This window comes from Micropterus salmoides, unplaced genomic scaffold, assembly GCF_014851395.1.
Source record: "Micropterus salmoides isolate LMB-PRFRI ecotype aquatic unplaced genomic scaffold, ASM1485139v1 Ms_hic_scaffold_8, whole genome shotgun sequence".
Taxonomy (NCBI): Eukaryota; Metazoa; Chordata; class Actinopteri; order Centrarchiformes; family Centrarchidae; genus Micropterus; species Micropterus salmoides.
The window spans coordinates 4046342-4066881 of record NW_024044570.1 but is presented as its reverse complement, the minus strand read 5'-3'; the positions used below and the strand labels follow the sequence as shown (position 1 = coordinate 4066881).

Below are 20540 nucleotides of genomic sequence, written 5' to 3'. Positions count from 1 at the left end.
GTAGTTCAGCCTTTACTCCTGTAACATATCTGCGTCACTAACATGCATCATAATGCTCACCTAGCAGCTAGTGTGGCACGCCCTCGAAAATGAAACCATGTAAACCTGTTCTGGTACAACCCCTAAATAACACTCTGAACCTGAAAATGAGCAGAATATGATGAAGTCAACTGTCGTGGCTAAATACTAAAATAAGATTGTTTAAATGTCCTTGAACAGCTGATATTACTGAAACGTGACTCGATCGGTTTCTCATCTGCAGTGGTTACTTCCAACAATCTTTCATACTAAAAACTCAGTTTAACTGTTTTAATAGTTTTTAGACTAACTGCCTTTATCAGATCAGCAGACCTCCATCCAACTAATCAGGCAAGGCAGGAGGGTTGGACTTGTTCATGAATCAATATCCTCTCCTTCTTCTCTGGAACTTTTCTTCTTTGAATTTCTTTGTGGAACAAGATGGTAAAAAAAAAAACTGATACAGCTGGAAAGTTAACCAAACTTACGCAGATGTTGAGGTAAAGCTCTTGTTTGTTGTGTCTTTTCCTTGTTTATGTTTTGCCTTCACTGTTACTTTTGTCTCTGGAATCCATTTGAATTTTAGAATAATTAAACGGCACACACCGCGAAAAGTTCCAGGAGCAGGAGACCTTAAATAACACCACGTTATCTTCCACTGCAGACTGTCTCAGATGTGATGGGGGATTGGAGCTCGTCAGCTCGAGTCACGTCTGAGAACAGCTGATGTTGTTTTTAATCACATGATTTGGTGTCATTAGAAACACCATCAGCTGTTTCTCAGCTTTGATACCAATCAGAAACAAAATAACTTAATCAGACACAATAAAACTTTATTTTGCTTTTGTTTATTTAAAAAGAAAAAGAGAGAAAACAAAAGACTTTTGTCTCATTTATAAACTGCTCTTCAGTAATTTGTGCCAGTATGCAACACTTCTTATAGAAACAATGATCAGAATATAAACAGTTTAGAATTTGGCAGCCAGACATTTAAGAAATGTGTAAATGCTTCTTATTTCTGAGGACGTTGTTTTCTCATGATTTAACCGTGCTGAAGGCAGGTAATGCAGTTATTAGAATAAATTAGACGACATTAGATCAAATCAATCTGAAAACATCAAAGAAAAACATTTACAAAAAAAGATCAGAATCTGAAAAATACATCAATGTACATTTATTACATTAAATGGATAAAATCAAATGGTTGTTCTACTCAGTGTGATTGACAGGAGAGATGATCAGAGGGGCAGAGTTTTCACCACCATCGTTATTACAAGGACTAAAGTATGGGTAGAGTTTCTCAGTGAAGCAGCAGCCAGTAAAGGAGTAGATAAGAGCTGCAGCATCAACGTCATAAAAGGAGACCAGACCCTCCTCATAATCCACAAACACACCCACCTTCTCAGGCTGAGACTTCAGAGAGAGACTGACTGGAGGGTCAGCAAGAGCTTCATACTCATTTTCATTCCTCAACCATATCGTCCAGTAACCTTTCTGAGGCCTCGCTGTGATTTGTCCCTTCCTGTTGATCGACTCTCTGGCCACTCCTAAATCCCACTTAGTCTTCCCTTTAACCTGAACCTCGTAGTAAAATCTTCTTGAAGAGAAACTCTGCTTTGCTAATATACAGGCACAAGTATCAAATCTCTCTGGATTGTCTGGGAGATTCTTCTTTATATCAACATGTTTAACTTGTTTTCCATCATCAGACAGGAGGAGCCAAGGATGTGCTGTATCAGGATCGAGTGTCACATCCACTGCATACTGCTGGACCCTCATCAGCTCAAGCAGCTTCTTCATCTGTTTACTGAGTGTCTCCTCCAGCTGACTCACAGCTCTCACCACAGACCCCTCATATGAAGGTGGACGGACGCTGACTTCTGTCCAGTCCTTCATGGGTGGAGCAGCGTTCAGGGACGGGAGTCTTTGGAGGAGGTGGAGGTGGTCTTCAGAGCGTGAGAGCTGCTCCACCTCAGAGCTTCTCTTCTTCAGCTCAGAGATTTCCTGTTCCAGCTCTTTGATGAAGCCTTCAGCCTGTTTCTCTGTCTCTCTCTGCTTCTCTTTGATCGTGTCGATGAGCTCGGCCTGGCTTCTCTCAACAGACTCCTTCAGAGCGCTGAAGACCTGAACACCACCTGCTATCTCTCTGTCTGCATCTTCCTTACTGAGCTCCACTGAGCGTTTGATCTCCTGAATCTTCAGACGTCTCTTCTGGATCATCTGCTGAGTTTCAGCCTCTGTCTTCCCCAGCTCGGCCTTCTTTCCTTCATATTCTTCTTTCAGAGGAACAAACTCATGTGTCTTGTGGTCTGAATACGTGCAGAGCATGCAGACACACATCTGGTCGGTCTTACAGAACAGCTCCAGCAGTTTATCGTGCTTCGTACACATCCTGCCTTCCAGGTTCTCCACAGGGTCGATCAGCTGATGTCTTTTCAGGCGTGAAGCTGTCAGATGAGGCTCCAGGTGAGTCTCACAGTAGGAGGCCAGACACACCAGGCAGGACTTCAGGGCCTTCACTTTGGTTCCAGTGCAGACGTCACAGGGAACTTCTCCTGGTTTGGCAGCTTGTTGCTCTGAGCTGCTGCTGCTGGCTTTCTGTTGAGCTGACTGTCTGAACTGAGCAGCCATCTCAGAGATGAAAGTGTTGACCTGCAGCTCAGGTTTTGAGTAGAAAACCTTTTTACAGTTGGGACACTGATACGGGACATTAACATTCCAGTGTTCAGTGATGCAGGTTTTACAGAAGTTGTGTCCACATGGTGTGCTGACTGGATCAGTGAACACATCCAGACAGATGGAGCACAGAAACTGATGTTCAGTCAGCAGACAGCTGACAGCAGACATATCCACACTCTGAGGACAAGAAGGATGAAAAAGGGAAACAACAAAACTGTAATTAAATATCTTTTGATTCATAAAATCAAACAAACAATGATATCAGGAGAGTCATCCTGAGTTCTGTTGTTATACAAATACAAATATGAGCTGTGGTTGTCATGAATGTGCGGCTGCAGTCTGCATGTATTCAGCATCTGATTTACTGAGACAGCTCATTACTCAGGTCCTGGACTATACTGCGAGTGAAGCAGAGCTCAGATGTGCAGTTCAGTGGTGGTATTTCTATGAGATCAGCAAGCTCAGAAAATAATCTACATTCCAAAACATTTATTTGTTGTGTGTGAATGCTGCAAGCATTCGCATCTTACTTTCCAAATTATTCAAGGTTTTCCAGGAAAATTCTCCCATTGTAAGTGAATGGAGAGACTGTCAAAATCCTCCTCATACCTACTCCACTTTGAAAGCTCACCAGTTCAGCATACTTTCAGCTACAGCCTTGATTTGAACTGTAAATTGCTCACAAGAAGTTAATCTATTAATGATGTATTCAGCTTTTTGATATGTTTTATGGTTTTTTCATGGTCGCTGTCAAAGTTTTATGTTTTTTTTTTTTGCTCTTTTCTGAGTTTATAATGGGTGTGTATTGTTTCACAGTCTTATAGTCCACCTCTCTCTCTGTTTCACAGTCAGTATCACAGCCTTTTAGTCCACCTGTGTCTCTGTCTCACAGTCCATCTCACAGTCTTATAGTCCACCTCTCTCTCTGTCTCACAGTCAGTCTCACAGTCTTATAGTCCACCTGTGTCTCTGTCTCACAGTCCGTCTCACAGTCCACCTGTGTCTCTGTCTCACAGCCCGTTTCACAGTCTTTTAGTCTACCGGTCTGTCTGTCTCACAGTCCGTCTCACAGTTTTATAGTCCACCTGTGTCTCTGTCTCACAGTCCATCTGACAGTCTTATAGTCCACCTCTCTGTCCGTCTCACAGTCAGTATCACAGCCTTTTAGTCCACCTGTGTCTCTGTCTCACAGTCCATCTCACAGTCTTATAGTCCACCTCTCTCTCTGTCTCACAGTCAGTCTCACAGTCTTATAGTCCACCTGTGTCTCTGTCTCACAGTCCATCTCAGTCTTATAGTCCACCTGTGTCTCTGTCTCACAGTCCGTCTCACAGTCCACCTGTGTCTCTGTCTCACAGCCTGTTTCACAGTCTTTCAGTCTACCTCTCTCTCTGTCTCACAGTCAGTCTCACAGTCTTTTAGTCCACCTGTGTCTCTGTCTCACAGTCCATCTGACAGTCTTATAGTCCACCTCTCTGTCCGTCTCACAGTCAGTCTCACAGTCTTTTAGTCCAGTGTCTCTGTCTCACAGTCCATCTCACATTCTTATAGTCCACCTGTGTCTCTGTCTCACAGTCCATCTCACAGTCCACTTGTGTCTCTGTCTCACAGTCTGTCTCACAGTCTTTAGTCCACCTGTCTCTCTGTCTCACAGCCCGTCTCACAGTCTTTTAGTCCACCTGTGTCTCTGTCTCACAGTCAGTCTCACAATCTTATAGTCCACCTCTCTATCTGTCTCACAGTCCCTCTCACAGTCTCACATTCTTATAGTCCACCTGTGTCTCTGTCTCACAGTCCATCTCACAGTCCACCTCTCTCTCTGTCTCACAGTCCATCTCACAGTCTTTTAGTCCACCTCTCTCTCTGTCTCACAGTCTTATAGTCCACCTGTCTTACAGTCTTTTAGTCCACCTGTGTCTCTGTCTCACAGTCCGTCTCACAGTCCACCTGTGTCTCTGTCTCACAGTCCACCTGTGTCTCTGTCTCACAGTCCTTCTCACAGTCCGTCTCACAGTCCAGCTGTGTCTCTGTCTTACAGTCAGTCTTACATTCTTTAATCCACCTGTGTCTCTTTCTCACAGTCAGTCTCACAGTCTTTTAGTCCACCTTTCTCTCTGTCTCACAGTCCATCTCAGTCTCATTGTCCACCTGTCTCTCTGTCACACAGTACACATGTATGCATAACACACACTCACACACACATTAAAGGAGACTTATTAGGCTTCTTATATTTTCTGTCTTATGTAACTCAATAACAACTGGCAACTCCTATGCTTTATCTGTCTGTACTGCTGAGCGGAATAATCATCCTGCTTCAGGATCTCGGCCAATCAGAACACAGTGGGGGGGGGGGGGTTAAGGAGACAGCATCTAATGCTTGTTTAAGAGAGAGGCTGAAATGAGAGCTTGCATGAAGTTTTGCAATTCAGTTTAGCATTAGCCTCCAACAGCCAGCATTCACACTGTCTAGTTTATTATTTCTATTTCTCAAAATATTACTCAAAAAATATTATTTGAATTATTATTATATTAGCAAGCATTAAACCACACAAGTTTATGAGAAATGAAAAGGACAATAAGACAAATAAAAGACGCAAAATATACAGAAGCTACTACAACAGGTGGCGAGAGAGAGAGGGCAGGAGGTAGAGGAGGTGCTGATGTGGATGTTAATATTTCCTACATACTGCATACATAAGAAAATTCAATAGCCTATCAACAGGTGCCAACCTTCATTAAGAAAACAATTTATGCTAAATATTGTAAGAATTAGACTATTAGTATTATATTGTGTATGTATTTGTTGTGATATTGTACTGAAAGGGTTTCTGTCCTCCCTGAGCTCACCTCAGAACACCTGCGTTACAGTTGACAGGTGTAGGCTACCTCCCCAATCAAACTCCCCACCTTCAGTTTTTCACTGTTGCAGTACTTTGCCTTTCTTTTGAGTTCCTCCACGATCTGGCACACCGTGTTGAAAGTACAACAACATAATTTAACTCAAAACGGCCTCAGCCATACCCGTGGAGGGGAACGCCATGTGGTGACAGGGAAAGAAGAGACAGGAAACTGCAATACTGCCAGGCTTAAGTAATCAGCACAAACTTGGACCTCAGGTGTTCATGATCATCATCCTTAAAGAGAGTAAGCAGAAGTTACACAGCAGGGCCCCACAGGGGTCATCGCAATATTTTCACATTATATTACTCTGTTGCTTTTATGGTGATCAGAGTGAAAATATTTTCAAAGTCGGCTAAACATAGCCAGTATTTGGCTTTATTATTAGTTTTATTAAAACATCTGAGGGAGTGGAGCAAAAGAAGAATCACCTCCTCTGTGCAAATACCTTTAGTGTTAGAGAATGAGTTTGGACAAAGAGGAGACAGAGACAGGGAGGATGATGATACAAAGAGCAGAGAATCAGACACATTATATGTGCAGAAGAAAAGAAGGAAGCTGCTCTGGACTGCAGGAAACTGTAACAGCTTCTCTCTTCAACGCAACGGCCAACAGAGGAGCTTAAAAAAGGCTTGCGCTGAGAGAGGAACATCCTGTTTGAGTAGAGCTCAGGTTTTGACTTAATACTGGAAACACAAAGCAGCTGCAGTCACTGGGGTTTGGTTTTAACTCTGTTTATAGTTCCAGCTAAATGTACATGTAGTTTTTATAGAAAAAGACACTTTTCTATGACATCATATCTTTTATCTGGTAAAACAGATGTAAAACAGTCAGATACTGGTTTGAACTAAACTTTGACCAAATACTGAGTCAGTGCATTTTGGCTTTGTAGGGCCGTGTACTCACCAGGGTTTGGCAGAGATTCTGCTATTCTGTTGAGAAAAACCTGATGGATTCAGTTGAAAGTTTCTTCACAGAGAAACAGAGAGACTTTTCTCGACTGCAGCTCTGCTGTCACTCAGAAACACTTTCACTTTCAGAAGAGGAAATGTGACGGTGCAGCTCTCCTCCTTTGCTGCTGCTCCTCCTCTCGATGCCAGAATACTGTGTGTGTGTGCAGTTGTAGCACTTCCTGGGTGATGCTCATGCAATTCAGCTGATACAGCTACATAACCTTGACAATGGTTTTGGAAGATAAGTGTTCTTGAGATGATGTGGACCACTTTTTGTGTCCTCGCTGTTGTTAATATTCTGAATGAATGAGTTTTGGTGATAGAAGTGCACATAGGCCTATGTTCATAGTTATTACTGATAAGCTTCAGCTTTCCATTAGTATTAATAATAGTTGCAACTAACACTCTTAAATGTGCTTTGAAAATTGTAAGCTGCTAAAACCAGATTCGTATAACATCTAAGGCTTCATGCAGCTCCTAACTGAGTTAGATGGTGATTAATAAACATTAGAAAATCAGTCTATTCTCCCTACCTGTGTCATTTACACTGGGGGCATGTCCCCACCACCTTTTGAAAATATTTGTTCAAAATGTTCTGAAATATAGCAACAGGAAATGTTAAATAACAAATGTAAGCGCTATGAGAAAGTTTTTTTGGCACACTAAGAAAACATGCAATGCAATGTAAATATAGAAAAACAGATCTGCATCTGCATTGCCCAAAATGCACCTTCTAGTCTTGATCTCGTGACCCCAATATTCTGGAATGTCACGTCTCGTATGCTAAGTGTTTTGTTCCCACCTGTAACTCTCATTGGCTGTTAAAAGTCTTTGTGTTGTTGATAACATATAGCCTAAGCAGTCTATCAGAATGCTCTCTATTACATGTACATACTGTATGTGAGTGTAGTGGTGCTTATGGGAAATCGCTCTGGGACGCGTGAGGGAAAAATCACAGTAGGCTATACTCACTACAAAAAACTAGACTACACCACTGTTCGCAACCAACCATGTTTAGGTGCATACCGCCCCCAACTGTACCGGAGTGTGTAATAACAAGGCTTTACATACTTCAGGTTGCACATTCAATAAAACCAAAAATAAATAAAATAAAACTCAACAAAACAAACAAACTATATGTTACGATCTAAGCCTGTACATTTAAGAAAAATAAAGAGAGCTTTGCTTCTCTCCCTTGTTTCCTCTCTAATCCCTAAAATCCTTTCTAAATTCCATCCCTGTCCTAATTCATAACTTGTCACGCAAGATGTTCCTCTCAAAATCATTTTTACTACACTTCATGATGACATGCTCGACATTTTCAGGAACATTACAAACCTCACATTTATCAGACACACATTATGTCATTAAATAAAGAGTTGATTTTGATCCAGTATGTCCAAATCTTAATCTTGAACAAAACACTTCATCTCTTCTGCATTTCCCTTTGAAACCCTTCACCTTCATTGATTTCTGTATGCTGTAATAGTGTCTCCCTTTAGTATCTGAGTCCCACGTCTTCTGCCATCCGTCACACACACTGCCTTTCTTATTAATGATTTGGCCTCTCCTTTTCCAAAGGGAACTGTCATGATTTCATCATCTTTTAATTTCAACGCTGTCTTTGTAGTCTCATCTGCTTTCTTATTCCCCTCAACACCAACATGAGCAGGGACTCAAACAAATTGCACATCAACTCCGGCTCTTTGTATTCTCAGCATCATTGTAAGTATTTCAATCAATAAATCACTTCTTACCGTTTCTTTGGAATTCAAACTATTAAGGGCTGCAGTGGAGTCTGAACAAATGACAACTCTCTCTGCTCTCCCCTCTTCTATCCACTGTAACCCTGAAATAATAGCAACCATTTCTGCTGTATATACAGATAATTTGTCATTAATTATTTTACATATAACTACATCAAACTCAGGTGTGCATGCTCCTGATCCTACATGTTCACTCCCTGGATCTTTTGATCCGTCAATAAATATAGCATATAGTTATAATTATTCCTCTTCACATAATCTTGAATCAAATATCCAATATTATCCACAGTCCTTTCACTCCATTCTTTCTTCTTCTCTAGAAGCTTCAAGTCCACATTAGGCACAGGAAATATCCATGGAGGAACATTACCCCATACTATGGAAGCGTACAGGCAACTAAATTAAAATTATCATGCAAACTTGAAAATGAAAATGTAATCCCACAATTACATTATCATTTTCCACACATGTGTTATTTAGGTAAAAATGAAAAAGAAAATGCAATCATTTTACATTTCATTTTCAAAGACTTAATCTGCTCTATAGTGGAGTTTATTCAAATGCAATGAGTGAAACAGCGCCACCAGTCTATTGCATTTACACGTCCATGTGCTCATGGTCTTTTTAGGTCAAAATTAAAATTAAAATGCCATTTCCTAACTATGTGACAATGAAAATGAGAACAGCATTTGACATTTCATTTTCAAAGACTTAATCTGCTCTATAGTGGACTTTATTCAAATGCAATGAGTGAAACAGCGCCACCAGTCTATTGCATTTACACGTCCATGTGCTCATGGTCTTTTTAGGTCAAAATTAAAATTAAAATGCCATTTCCTAACTATGTGACAATGAAAATGAGAACAGATTTGACATTTCATTTTCAAAGACTTTGTCTGCTCTATAGTGGACTTTATTCAAATGCAATGAGTGAAACATCGCCCCCAATCTCGCCTGGCAGGAAACACCTCTGCTGGCCTGTCTGTAGGAAACACTTACAGTTTAACCTTAGTCCAATTTAATCTCTAGTGTGTAGTTATCATAACGGTTTTGCACTGTTCATAGTTGATATGACAGACAGACTGACTGTTCCTATAAGATTAACTGTGACAGAGCTGCGTTATTGTCACTAATACTAGTATTGCAGTAATGTGAAGTATATGTCTGAATGAGAATGGGTTTGTATTAGCATGGGCTTGACCGGCTTAATACGGTGGCCCTGAGAGGCCAATGCAAATCAAATTCATCACAGCACATTAAGACAACACAACACATTTCAATCGCTTGGCCTCCATTATCACTTTTATGCTGACGATACCCAAATCTACATTCACTCTAAATCTGGTGAAGACATTGATGCTTGTTATCTTTCCGGTTATATTTCTGAGATAAAAGCATGGATGAGCAATAACTTTCTTTGCCTGAACAGTGGGAAAGCTGAGGTTATGCTTATAGGTTCCATCAAATTTGAAAAGCGGCTCCACTGTCCCTGTTGGTTGATGGCTCTGTTCTAGAGACCCAAAGTACAATGAGGAACCTTGATGTAATTTTTGACACCAGCCTCACCTTTGATTTTTTTGTTCAGAGCACTGTTGTGCAACGCTAAATGTATCTGTCGCTGAAAAGCTGATTAATTAATTTGTTGTCACATTACTGGATTACTTTAACGCCGTTTTAGCCGGAGTTTCTAAAACCACAATTAACAAATTGCAGCCCGGATCCTGACGGGAACCAGGAAATCCGACCATATTACTCCTGTTTTGAAGTCCTTACACTGGCTCCCGGTCAGGTTCCGTGTCGAGAAAGATCATCATGTTGACATACAAGGTATTACACAGATTGGCTCCGCAAAACTTATCTGGCTCATTAAGCCCTTGTACCCCGAATCGCAGACTGCGCTCCTCACATTGTAATCGGTTAACTGTTCCTCAAACGCACCTAAAATCTATGGGTGACAGGGCCATTTCTGTTTATGCTCCTTCACTCTGGAACTCTCTTCCTCCTGAACTCAGGGAAGCCCAGATGCTTGGCACTTTTAAAGCTCTTCTCAAGACACACTTTTTTAAACTTGCATTCGATTGCTGATGTCTTTTTTATGATTGTTTTATATTGTTTTTATTATTAATGTTGTTTTTTTTGTTTTTATTAACCTTTTTTTGTTGTATTTTTCTGTGGATTGTGATTTTATGTACAGCGTTTTGAGAAGCTGCTTTTAAAGGCGCTCTATAAAATAAAGTTTATTATTATTATTCATATTATTTTCTACAATGTATAAATAATAATAGAAAACATATTCAAATCCCACCAACTACCAGCCGATCCCTACCCGGCTCAGTTAGCCTCCCTCTAACGTTACATGGGGCTCTTCTCCTAACAGCAGTGTCCAGCCACTACGCTGCAGCCAGACGCCGCCCTGACCCCGGGCTCTCTTGACGGATAAAGCAATCATGGCAGACCAGCCACATGACACGCAGTGTGCCAGCTCTTCACACGGAGGATAAAAGCATAACACACCCGCTCACTAGCTCACCAACAGGTGCCTACTGGACTTTGCTAATTTGCTAATCACCGCGCGTACCTCGAAACGTAGGCTTTGGCCTATGAAATAAATAAACGAAAAGTAAGGACCTTTCCTCTTTCATTTTAGTTACTTGTAGTTATTTTTCAAACCTACAATAAAGCCTACATAAGTAGGTTAGTTAGTTATCGTTTTTTTTTTTAAAGCTTTGTTTTTATTTTTATTTCAGTTAATGGTCCACGCCTTTGTCTCCTCCAGACTGAATTACTGTAACGCACTTCTCATCAGAATCCCTAGCAAGAGTCTGCAGAGACTGCAGTATGTCCAGAAAAGGGCTTGCAAGGATCCTGATGAGAGTGCGAAAGTCTGACCACATCACACCCAATCTCCATTCACTTCACTGGCTTCCTGTTTCTGCTAGGATTGAAAATAAGGTCTCCCTCTTCACCCACCTGTGCATCTATGGAAATGCCTCCCCCTACCTGAAAGAACTACTCACCCCTCTAACTACAACACGATCCCTCCGCTCAACAAACTCAATCACCACCTACTCTCCAGGACTAAGCTCAGCAATATAGGTGATCAGGCTTTCTGTTCTGCCGTTCCTCGGATCTGGAATGCCCTCCCCGATCATCTGAGTGCACCTCAAACTACTGAGACTTTTAAAAAAGGACTTTTTAGCAGAACTCATGAGTGTAAAATTAACCTTGCAAGTTGTTACACTTTTTATCTGTAATTTCATATAGATGTTTTTACCTTCTGGCTCTGGGGACGTGGAACGTCACCTCTCTCACCGGAACTTGTGCGGGAGCGCTACCAATTAGATCTGGTGGGGCTGACCTCCACGCACAGTCTCGGTTCTGGAACCGTACTCCTTAATAGGGGATGGACACTATTCTTCTCTGGAGTTGCTCAAAATGTGAGGTGCCTGGCGGGTGTGGGGATATTCACAAGTCCCCAGCTGAGCGCTGCTACGTTGGAGTTTACTCCGGTGAACGAGAGGGTCGCCTCCCTACGCCTTCAATGCACCGACGGCCCGAAGGGCTGCAGTCTCTGCTGTGGCAGATGCAAAGCAGGGGTGTGGAAGAAGTTTGGAGAAGACATAGAGAAGGAATTTCGGTCCGCACCAAAGTGTTTCTGGAGAACTGTCCACCATCTCAGGACGGGGAAGCGGGGAACCGTCCAAGCTGTGTACAGTAAGGATGGGGCCCTGTTGACCTCAACTGGGGAGGAAATTGGGCGGTGGAAGGAACACTTTGAGGAACTCCTACATACGATTGACACGCCCTCTCTAGTAGAGGCAGAGCTTGAGGCTGATGGGGAGATTCTCGTCAATTTCCCTGGTGGAAGTCACAGATGTAGTCAAACAACTAGACAGTGGCAAAGCCCCAGGGATTGATGAGATCCGCCCAGAAATGCTAAAAGCTTAGGGTGTGGAGGGGCTGTCTTGGATGACACGTCTCTTTAACATTGCATGGAAGTCGGGTACAGTGCCCAAGGAGTGGCAGACTGGGGTGGTGGTTCCCCTGTTCAAAAAGGGGGACCAGAGAGTGGGTGCCAATTACAGGGGTATCACACTTCTCAGCCTCCCCGGTAAAGTCTACTCCAAGGTGCTGGAACAGAGGGTTCGGCCGATTGTCGAACTTCAGATTGAAGAGGAACAATGCGGTTTTCGTCCCGGGCGTGGAACAACTGACCAGCTCTTTACTCTCACAAGGATCCTGAAGTGGGCTTGGGAGTATGCCCATCCAGTCTACATGTGCTTTGTAGATCTAGAGAAGGCGTATGACCAGGTCCCTCGGTGCCGCGGGAGTATGGGTTGAGGGGGGCCCTTCTCGGGGCTATCCAATCCCTGTACATCCAAAGAGAGAGCTGTGTCCGAGTATTCGGCAGTAAGTCGGACTCTTTCCAGATGAGGGTTGGCCTTCGCCAGGGCTGCACCTTGTCACCAATCCTGTTTGTGATATTCATGGACAGGATATCGAGGCATAGTCGTGGCGAGGAGGGGCTGCGGTTCGGTGGGCTTGGGATCTCGTCACTGCTTTTTGCAGATGATGTGGTCCTGATGGCATCATCGGTCCGTGACCTTCAGCTGGATCTGGATCGGTTCGCAGCCGAGTGCGAATGAGGACTAGCACCTCTAAATCTGTGGCCATGGTTCTCAGCAGGAAACCGGTGGAGTGGTCCTTACCCCAAGTGAAGGAGTTCAAGTACCTCGGGGTCTTGTTCACGAGTGAGGGGAGACTGGAGCCGGAGATTGGCCGGAGAATCGGAGCAGTGGGGGCGGTATTGCATTCGCTTTACTGCACCAAAAAGAGAGCTGAGCCATAAGGCAAAGCTCTCGATCTACCGGTCGATTTTTGCTCCTACCCTCACCTATGGTCATGAAGGCTGGGTCATGACCAAAAGAACGAGATCGCGAGTACAAGCAGCCGAAATGGGTTTCCTCAGGCGGGTGGCTGGTGTCTCCCTTAGAGATAGGGTGAGAAGTTCGGCCATCCGCGAGGAGCTCAGAGTAGAGCAGTTGAGGTGGTTTGGGCATCTGGTAAGGATGCCTCCTGGACGCCTCCCTAGGGAGCTGGGAGGAGGCCTCGGGGAAGACCCAGGACTAGGTGGAGAGATTATATCTCCACACTGGCCTGGGAACACCTCGGGATCCCACAGTCAGAGCTGGTTAATGTGGCTCGGGAAAGAGAGGTTTGGGGTCCCCTGCTGGAGCTGCTCCCCCCGCAACCCAATCCCAGATAAGCGGATGAAGATGGATGGATGGATGGATGGATGGATGTTTTTACCTTGCTTTTATTATCTTTCCTGTAACTTTGAGATTTGTTTCAAATGTAAAGTGCATTACAAATAAAATGTATTAATATTTGTATTAGAAATTGTTGTTTGTGATTGTTGTTTGTATCTGGATGGATTTGTTGTGTTAACTAAAATAACTAGAATAACAAACAAACAAACTTTGCTTACATATTTTCCAGGTCCGTCTGTTCTTTGGCGAGGTGGAGTCTGTCATTGTGTCAATCACGATAGGAATGTTCAAAAAGTACGACTGACAGATGTAAAAAGTACTCTATAAGATATGGTAAGTTTAAATATGGTGTTTAGAATCTTATTCAGTGCAAATAGCAGTTTTCTCAGGAAGTTGTTTGATGTCCTCTGTGGCCCTTTAATTGATGTTGGTTTCTAAAAATACATTTGAAATAGTTTTTTAAAGCGCACACAGTAAATTGAAATTAGTATCTTACTATCTGGGGGAAGTGTGAGGCACGCCATGAGCTTTTCTCTCCGTAGATGTTACTGAACTTCATCTGAATGTTTGTTTGCAGAGTGTCGTTGTTTGACGACCAGTCCATGTGTAACAACAGTCATCATCACGCCAACAGCGCCTGACCTCTGCTCAGTGTGAGTCTCACCACTGCACATCAACACATTTGTCTGACAGCTTTAGTTTCTTTTCAGATTACAGTTTTTCATCCCCTTCCTGTCCAGTGAAAACCACATAGCTTCATACGTTTGCGAAAATCCTCCTCCTTCAGCTAAATAAACAATTTAAACGCTCCTTGGATCAGCTGGAAAATGCCAATGTCAGTGTTTTTATTAGTTGCTTTTTGTAACACCAGAGTACACACAACTCATCACTGCCAGGTGAAGGTGAGTTTGAAGGGGGACAAAAACGTACTAGCATTCTGATGTTAGCCTTTAACAAGTGCAGCCACACAGAGCTGATAGCATGACTGGACATTAATAAAATGAGAATTTAGTTATAGTTATAATAACATTGGCACCACACAAAGGAAATGCGTTATACACTGAGAAAACAGGTGGATGCAAATCTCGGCAGGTAGAAAATCAGTTTTGCCAAATAATACACTCACCTCAAGTTTGTTTTAAGACACTTGAGAATCAAAAATTGTTACAAGCTACTTTTTGGGGCTGTTTTGACTTGACATAAAGAATATCATACTTTTAACACTCACCTGGTCTGAGGAAGGAAGGGATGCAAATCTCGGCAGGTGACCTCATTATTCATTGTTTGTGTAAACACCTTAGTCAGAATATTTTGTCCATGGTCATTGTAGCTCTGGACGTGAGGTTTTATTGCGTCCTTGGGAAATAGCTTGACAGAGCTTTGGAACCAGATGAGTTTTTATTTTTTGTTTCTTGTTCTATTTCTACAATGGAAGTGTTCAACAGCCAAAAGACCATATGATTACAAATAGACAACATAACAAAGATGGAACATAGTGTATCTTTTGATCTACAGGCAACAACACTCCCTTTACAGTGCCTCTACAATCCACACTCCATTCTTCTCAACCAGAGGTATGCATATATTGGAGTGTGTTAGAGGTAAATCTGTGTAAGTGTTTGTTGTTATCTTTAATTAGCTGACTTCAAATTCTGTCAATTCAAGGGTTGCTGTCTTATTAATTTTTTTATTGTTTGTTGTTTGAGGATTTTACCAGGTCAGAACTTGATGCTTGATAGTTTTGCTTTCAGGACTCAAGTTAAACCAGACTGTGAGGCCCAATAACTGTACCCCCAGTTGTTGGGCCTCAACTCAGGTATAAGTAGACCTGAGCACAGCCATCACATTGTCTTTTCCACAACTGCGCAAGCAGTGATAAGAGACACAACTTTTTCAGCGTTGAACTTTCTTTGTTCCTGAATACAGACTTTACTCGCTGGACGAACTACTCTGTTTTCTTCTTTTTGTTTATAAGGTTCTGTGCGGCTGCAGCCACTGTCGAGTTATGGTCGACATTCTCACAAACAGAGTTAACAAAGACCTTCCACGTTAAAGGCAAAAAAAACTTGAGCTAGTTATTGAAATGAGGGTGAAAGTCACAACACTAGCTAGCTAGTATGAAGCTAACTTCGTTCATGTTAATCCTAGCAATGCTTCACTTCCAGCTAAAAACGCATTTTCCCTTAATGTGTGTCCCTATGATAAAATATTGAGCCACTGTGGGATAATATCCCAAAGAATCTATTCAAAATGGCTCATATATTTCACATGTCTTACCTGTGTGCTGGCGCTAGTGCCTTAACTTTCAGATCAGTTTTTTCACTTTTGGCCCTGACTTTGCGTAGGGGGTGTGGTTTCAACGAAGAGGGTTGAGCGTTGAAGTAACTTTTACTAGCAGCCAAAACAGATGTTGTAACACGGTGGATCGATATATTTGACCATCAAAACCCGAGCGAATTACTCTTTTCCCAATCAGAATGTGATCCATTCGGTCGATAACATTTGAAAAGGCTACAACTGCTATCCACCATATGCATGTGATTGGCAGTAAACAAACTAATGCCGGTGACTACGTTCCCTTTAAAAAGTGGCTTAATGTTGTCATTGGTCGAGGTGGATCAAGTTTTAACTACTTCATTCACAGAAAGAAGAATCACCAGCGCCTGTTGATAAAAGAGACACTTTAATAAAACACAGACTGCAGTTTGTTCATGATGACAGGTGTGTTTGTATTAAAGAGGTGGTATTATGCTTTTTGGCTTATTCCCTCTCCTTCCCAAACCAAGCTAGTCTGAGCGGAGGCCCTTAGGCTCGACTCGCCTTTGTTTGGTTTTCCATTGTAGAAATGTTCCACCTGTACCTGCTTCCAGGTACTTTTTTTGTATCACCTCACCTCCCTCGAGGTTCCAAGCGAGCTGAGGGATACTAAAATGTAACGTGAAAACACGACAGACTGCTGATTGGTCAGAGAGAATATTCACTATTCACTGCATCATCATTACTGCAGTTTTATATTTTACAGTTGTCATATGGAATTTCATCACTAAATCCACTTCTGAGAAGTTTTGAGGTGAGAAATCAACTGTGTAGGTTTTGAATATTGACAGTTTTACAAGAAGTGATGGCGGAACAAAAATGTGCTTGAATATTTTTGGAGTTGAGGAGCTCCACAAGTGTCTGCGGGCGAAGCCTGTGCCAACGCGGGGGAGGAGCATGTGAGGCCGGCCAGACGCCCGCTCACAGAGCCCTCTGCTCCCGCTGTCACACAGACCGCTGCAGCAACAACGGCAGAGGAAGGTTTTCATACAGCTTATCTGTCTTTACATTCTGAGGAACGTTGAAACGTTTTAACCTAAAAAAGAGAAAGCTGTGTTGATCGCTGTTGTGTGTGTCGCATTGAACATCACTGCAGCAAGGTGAGAAGTAAAACCACTGAAGGTCGGCAAAAACAAGATGTTCAGGTTAACTTACTCTAAACTTCTTCTTCTTTGTTGGACATGTGTTGTACTTTCCAGCTGAGTTGTAGAGATCCAGGAAACGCGACTCCAGTAAAAAGCATCCAACAAATTGTGACGAGCAAGCCTCCTAAAACTTACATTTTACATGAATCACAAATATACATTTATTACATTGAATGTAGAAAATCAAATGGTTGCTCTACTCAGTGTGATTGACAGCAGAGATGATCAGAGGGGCAGAGTTTTTACCACCATTGTTTACACAAGGACAAAAGTATGGGTAGAGTTTCTCAGTGAAGCAGCAGCCAGTAAAGGAGTAGATAAGAGCTGCAGCATCAACGTCATAAAAGGAGACCAGACCCTCCTCATAATCCACAAACACCCCCACCTTCTCAGGCTGAGACTTCAGAGAGAGACGGACTGAAGGGCCAGCAAGAGCTTTGTACTCATTTTTATTCCTCAACCATATCATCCAGAAACCTTTCTGAGGACTCGCTGTGATGTTTCCTTTTCTGTTGATCGACTCTCTGGCCACTCCTAAATCCCAGTCAGTCTTCCCTTTAACCTGAACCTCGTAGTAAAATCTTCCTGAAGAGAAACTCTGCTTTGCTAAAACCATAACACACGGATCAAATCTCTCTGGATTGTCTGGGAGATTCTTCTTTTCATTACCATGTTTAACTTGTTTTCTATCATCAGACAGGATGAGTTTGGGACTTGCTGTATCAGGATCGAGTGTCACATCCACTGCATACTGCTGGACCCTCTTCAGCTCGGCCTCAGCGAGCAGCTTCTTCATCTGTTGACTGAGCGTCTCCTCCACTTGACTCACAGCTCTCACCACAGACCCCTCATATGAAGGTGGACGGACGCTGACTTCTGTCCAGTCCTTCATGGGTGGAGCAGCGTTCAGGGACGGGAGTCTTTGGAGGAGGTGGAGGTGGTCTTCAGAGCGTGAGAGCTGCTCCACCTCAGAGCTTCTCTTCTTCAGCTCAGAGATTTCCTGTTCCAGCTCTTTGATGAAGCCTTCAGCCTGTTTCTCTGTCTCTCTCTGCTTCTCTTTGATCGTGTCGATGAGCTCGGCCTGGCTTCTCTCAACAGACTCCTTCAGAGCGCTGAAGACCTGAACACCACCTGCTATCTCTCTGTCTGCATCTTCCTTACTGAGCTCCACTGAGCGTTTGATCTCCTGAATCTTCAGTCGTCTCTTCTGGATCATCTGCTGAGTTTCAGCCTCTGTCTTCCCCAGCTCGGCCTTCTTTCCTTCATATTCTTCTTTCAGAGGAACAACATCATGTGTCTTGTGGTCTAAAACAGTGCAGAGCACGCAGACACACATCTGGTCGGTCTTACAGAACAGCTCCAGCAGTTTATCGTGCTTCGTACACATCCTGCCTTCCAGGTTCTCCACAGGGTCGATCAGCTGATGTCTTTTCAGGCCTGCCATTGTCAGATGAGGCTCCAGGTGAGTCTCACAGTAGGAGGCCAGACACACCAGGCAGGACTTCAGGGCCTTCACTTTGGTTCCAGTGCAGACGTCACAGGGAACTTCTCCTGGTTTGGCAGCTTGTTGCTCTGAGCTGCTGCTGCTGGCTTTCTGTTGAGCTGACTGTCTGAACTGAGCAGCCATCTCAGAGATGAAAGTGTTGACCTGCAGCTCAGGTTCTGTGTTGAAAACCTTTTTACAGCTGGGACACTGATACAGGACATTAATATTCCAGTGTTCAGTGATGCAGGTTTTACAGAAGTTGTGTCCACATGATGTGCTGACTGGATCAGTGAACACATCCAGACAGATGGAGCACAGAAACTGATCTTCAGTCAGCAGACAGCTGGCAGCAGACATATCCACACTCTGAGGACAAGAAGGGTGCAAAAAATGATAAAGTTTAACATTGAATTGATGTTGGGATTGTTGTGGGCTTGAAGAGTGACCGTCAAGTGTTGTAGCCCACTGAGCCCACAGTTTGTTCTTACATGTGACCTCTTTTGTTTTACTTGACTGTTAGAGCATGCTGTAGACTGCAGTATAAGAAAAATTACAATAGAAGTCTCTAGTAACCATGCCCTTATAATCCTTCAGTGCCTTGCTCCAACTAAATCTACTACTGCCAAAAGAAGAAAATAACTAATCACACCTGAACCTGAAGGGCAACAAAACCTCACCTGCAGAACAGAAAGAGGTGGAGCAGCACTGGAAAAGCACGACAGTTTAAGTCTCACATGATCAAAATGAAACTAAACTTTTGTCTGAGTGTCAGCAGACCTGCAGTCGAGACAAGTCTGTTTCTTGTGAAAAGAAAAGTTAAACTGACTTAACAACACAGCAGAGTCTGCAAAACAAGTACAGTTACCAATATTTACTGTGTGTCAACAACATTAACACAAATCTATGACATCATATATTTTATCTGTTAAAACAGATGTAAACAGTCAGATTCTGGTTTGAACTAAACTTGCAATGCATTTTGGCTTTGTAGGGCCGTGTACTCACCAGGGTTTGGCAGAGATTCTGCTGTTTTGTTGAGAAAAACCTGATGGATTCAGTTGAAAGTATCTTTAGAGAGAAAGAGAGAGACTTGTCTCGATTGCAGCTCTGCTGTTGCTCAGACACACTTTCACTTTCATTTGAGGAAATGTGACGTTGCAGCTCTCTTTCCCTGTTTCTCCTCCTCTCAGTGCAGATCTGTAAGTGAGGTTTTATTGCCTCCTTGTGAAATACTTTGACACAGCTTTGGAACAAAATAAGTTCAGACTTTATGTTTCTTCTTCTTTCTACCATGGAAGTATACATAATTCCACATTAATGCAGCAGGAATATTAATCCAGGAACATCAGATATAATGGTGAAACACTGACAGGAACATTTTACTGCACTATGAGTACTTTTACTTTTCATACTCTTTTCTTAGTAGATTTTGCTGATAAAACTTACATTCTTTTACAAGAATGCAGGACTTTTACTTTAACTGGAGTATTTCGTTTCACATTATGGTTTACTTTTGCAAAGGATCTGAATACTACCCACAACTGGCAGTTCTTTTTGGAACATTTATTGGCCCCACAATGTTAAAGACCAAAGAAGCTTGTTTACAGGGACATGAGACACACTTGGGCCCCGTTTCAGAAATCGGGATTAGTGAAAATTCGAAGTATGTTAAGCCTGAGATGAGCGAAACTCTGAGTTTTTCTGTTTCAGAGAGCGAGATCAGATAAACCCTAGATCCCTAGATTTTATGTTTTATGTAAAGCACTTTGAATTACCTTGTTGTTGAAATGTGCTATACAAATAAATTTGCCTTGCCTAGATCAGCAACTCCGGCAACTGATGCTGTGAAGGTTCACAGGATAAGTTGAAAAACCGGCAGTTTCTCTCTAACTACTCCCCTCCTGCAGAGCCTGAGGCGGCTGTCTCATTAGTTTCATTTCCTCATTCATACTGTTATGATATCTGATATCAAAGCACATAACTGAACGCATTTACATCTTTAAAAACTT

General features: G+C 42.6%; 2 protein-coding genes across 3 annotated transcripts; both read right to left on the bottom strand.

Annotated features, from left to right (window-relative positions):
• Positions 1 to 875: 875 nt before the first annotated feature.
• On the bottom strand, positions 876 to 6622 carry LOC119893641 (E3 ubiquitin-protein ligase TRIM21-like). 2 transcript variants are annotated; one of them, XM_038705930.1, is made up of 3 exons: positions 6502 to 6622; positions 5719 to 5831; positions 876 to 2874 (listed from the first exon to the last, which is right to left on the bottom strand). In XM_038705930.1, exon 3 carries the CDS (start codon positions 2863 to 2865, stop codon positions 1228 to 1230), a length of 1638 nt encoding a protein of 545 aa, XP_038561858.1. In that variant the 5' UTR covers positions 2866 to 2874; positions 5719 to 5831; positions 6502 to 6622; the 3' UTR covers positions 876 to 1227. The 2 variants fall into 2 exon arrangements, with proteins under 2 accessions (XP_038561858.1, XP_038561859.1); XM_038705931.1 differs by lacking the exon at positions 5719 to 5831 and having other exon boundaries at positions 6502 to 6612.
• Positions 6623 to 16660: 10038 nt separating this feature from the next.
• LOC119893640 (E3 ubiquitin-protein ligase TRIM21-like) lies at positions 16661 to 19658 on the bottom strand. The gene is made up of 2 exons (XM_038705929.1): positions 19537 to 19658; positions 16661 to 18897 (listed from the first exon to the last, which is right to left on the bottom strand). Exon 2 carries the CDS (start codon positions 18886 to 18888, stop codon positions 17242 to 17244), a length of 1647 nt encoding a protein of 548 aa, XP_038561857.1. The 5' UTR covers positions 18889 to 18897; positions 19537 to 19658; the 3' UTR covers positions 16661 to 17241.
• Between the last annotated feature and the right edge of the window lie 882 nt (positions 19659 to 20540).

Bases quoted from the DNA above. Each gene is read 5' to 3' on its own strand.
- LOC119893641 (XM_038705930.1), bottom strand. From the start codon at position 2,865: ATGTCTGCTGTCAGCTGTCTGCTGACTGAACATCAGTTTCTGTGCTCC.
- LOC119893640 (XM_038705929.1), bottom strand. From the start codon at position 18,888: ATGTCTGCTGCCAGCTGTCTGCTGACTGAAGATCAGTTTCTGTGCTCC.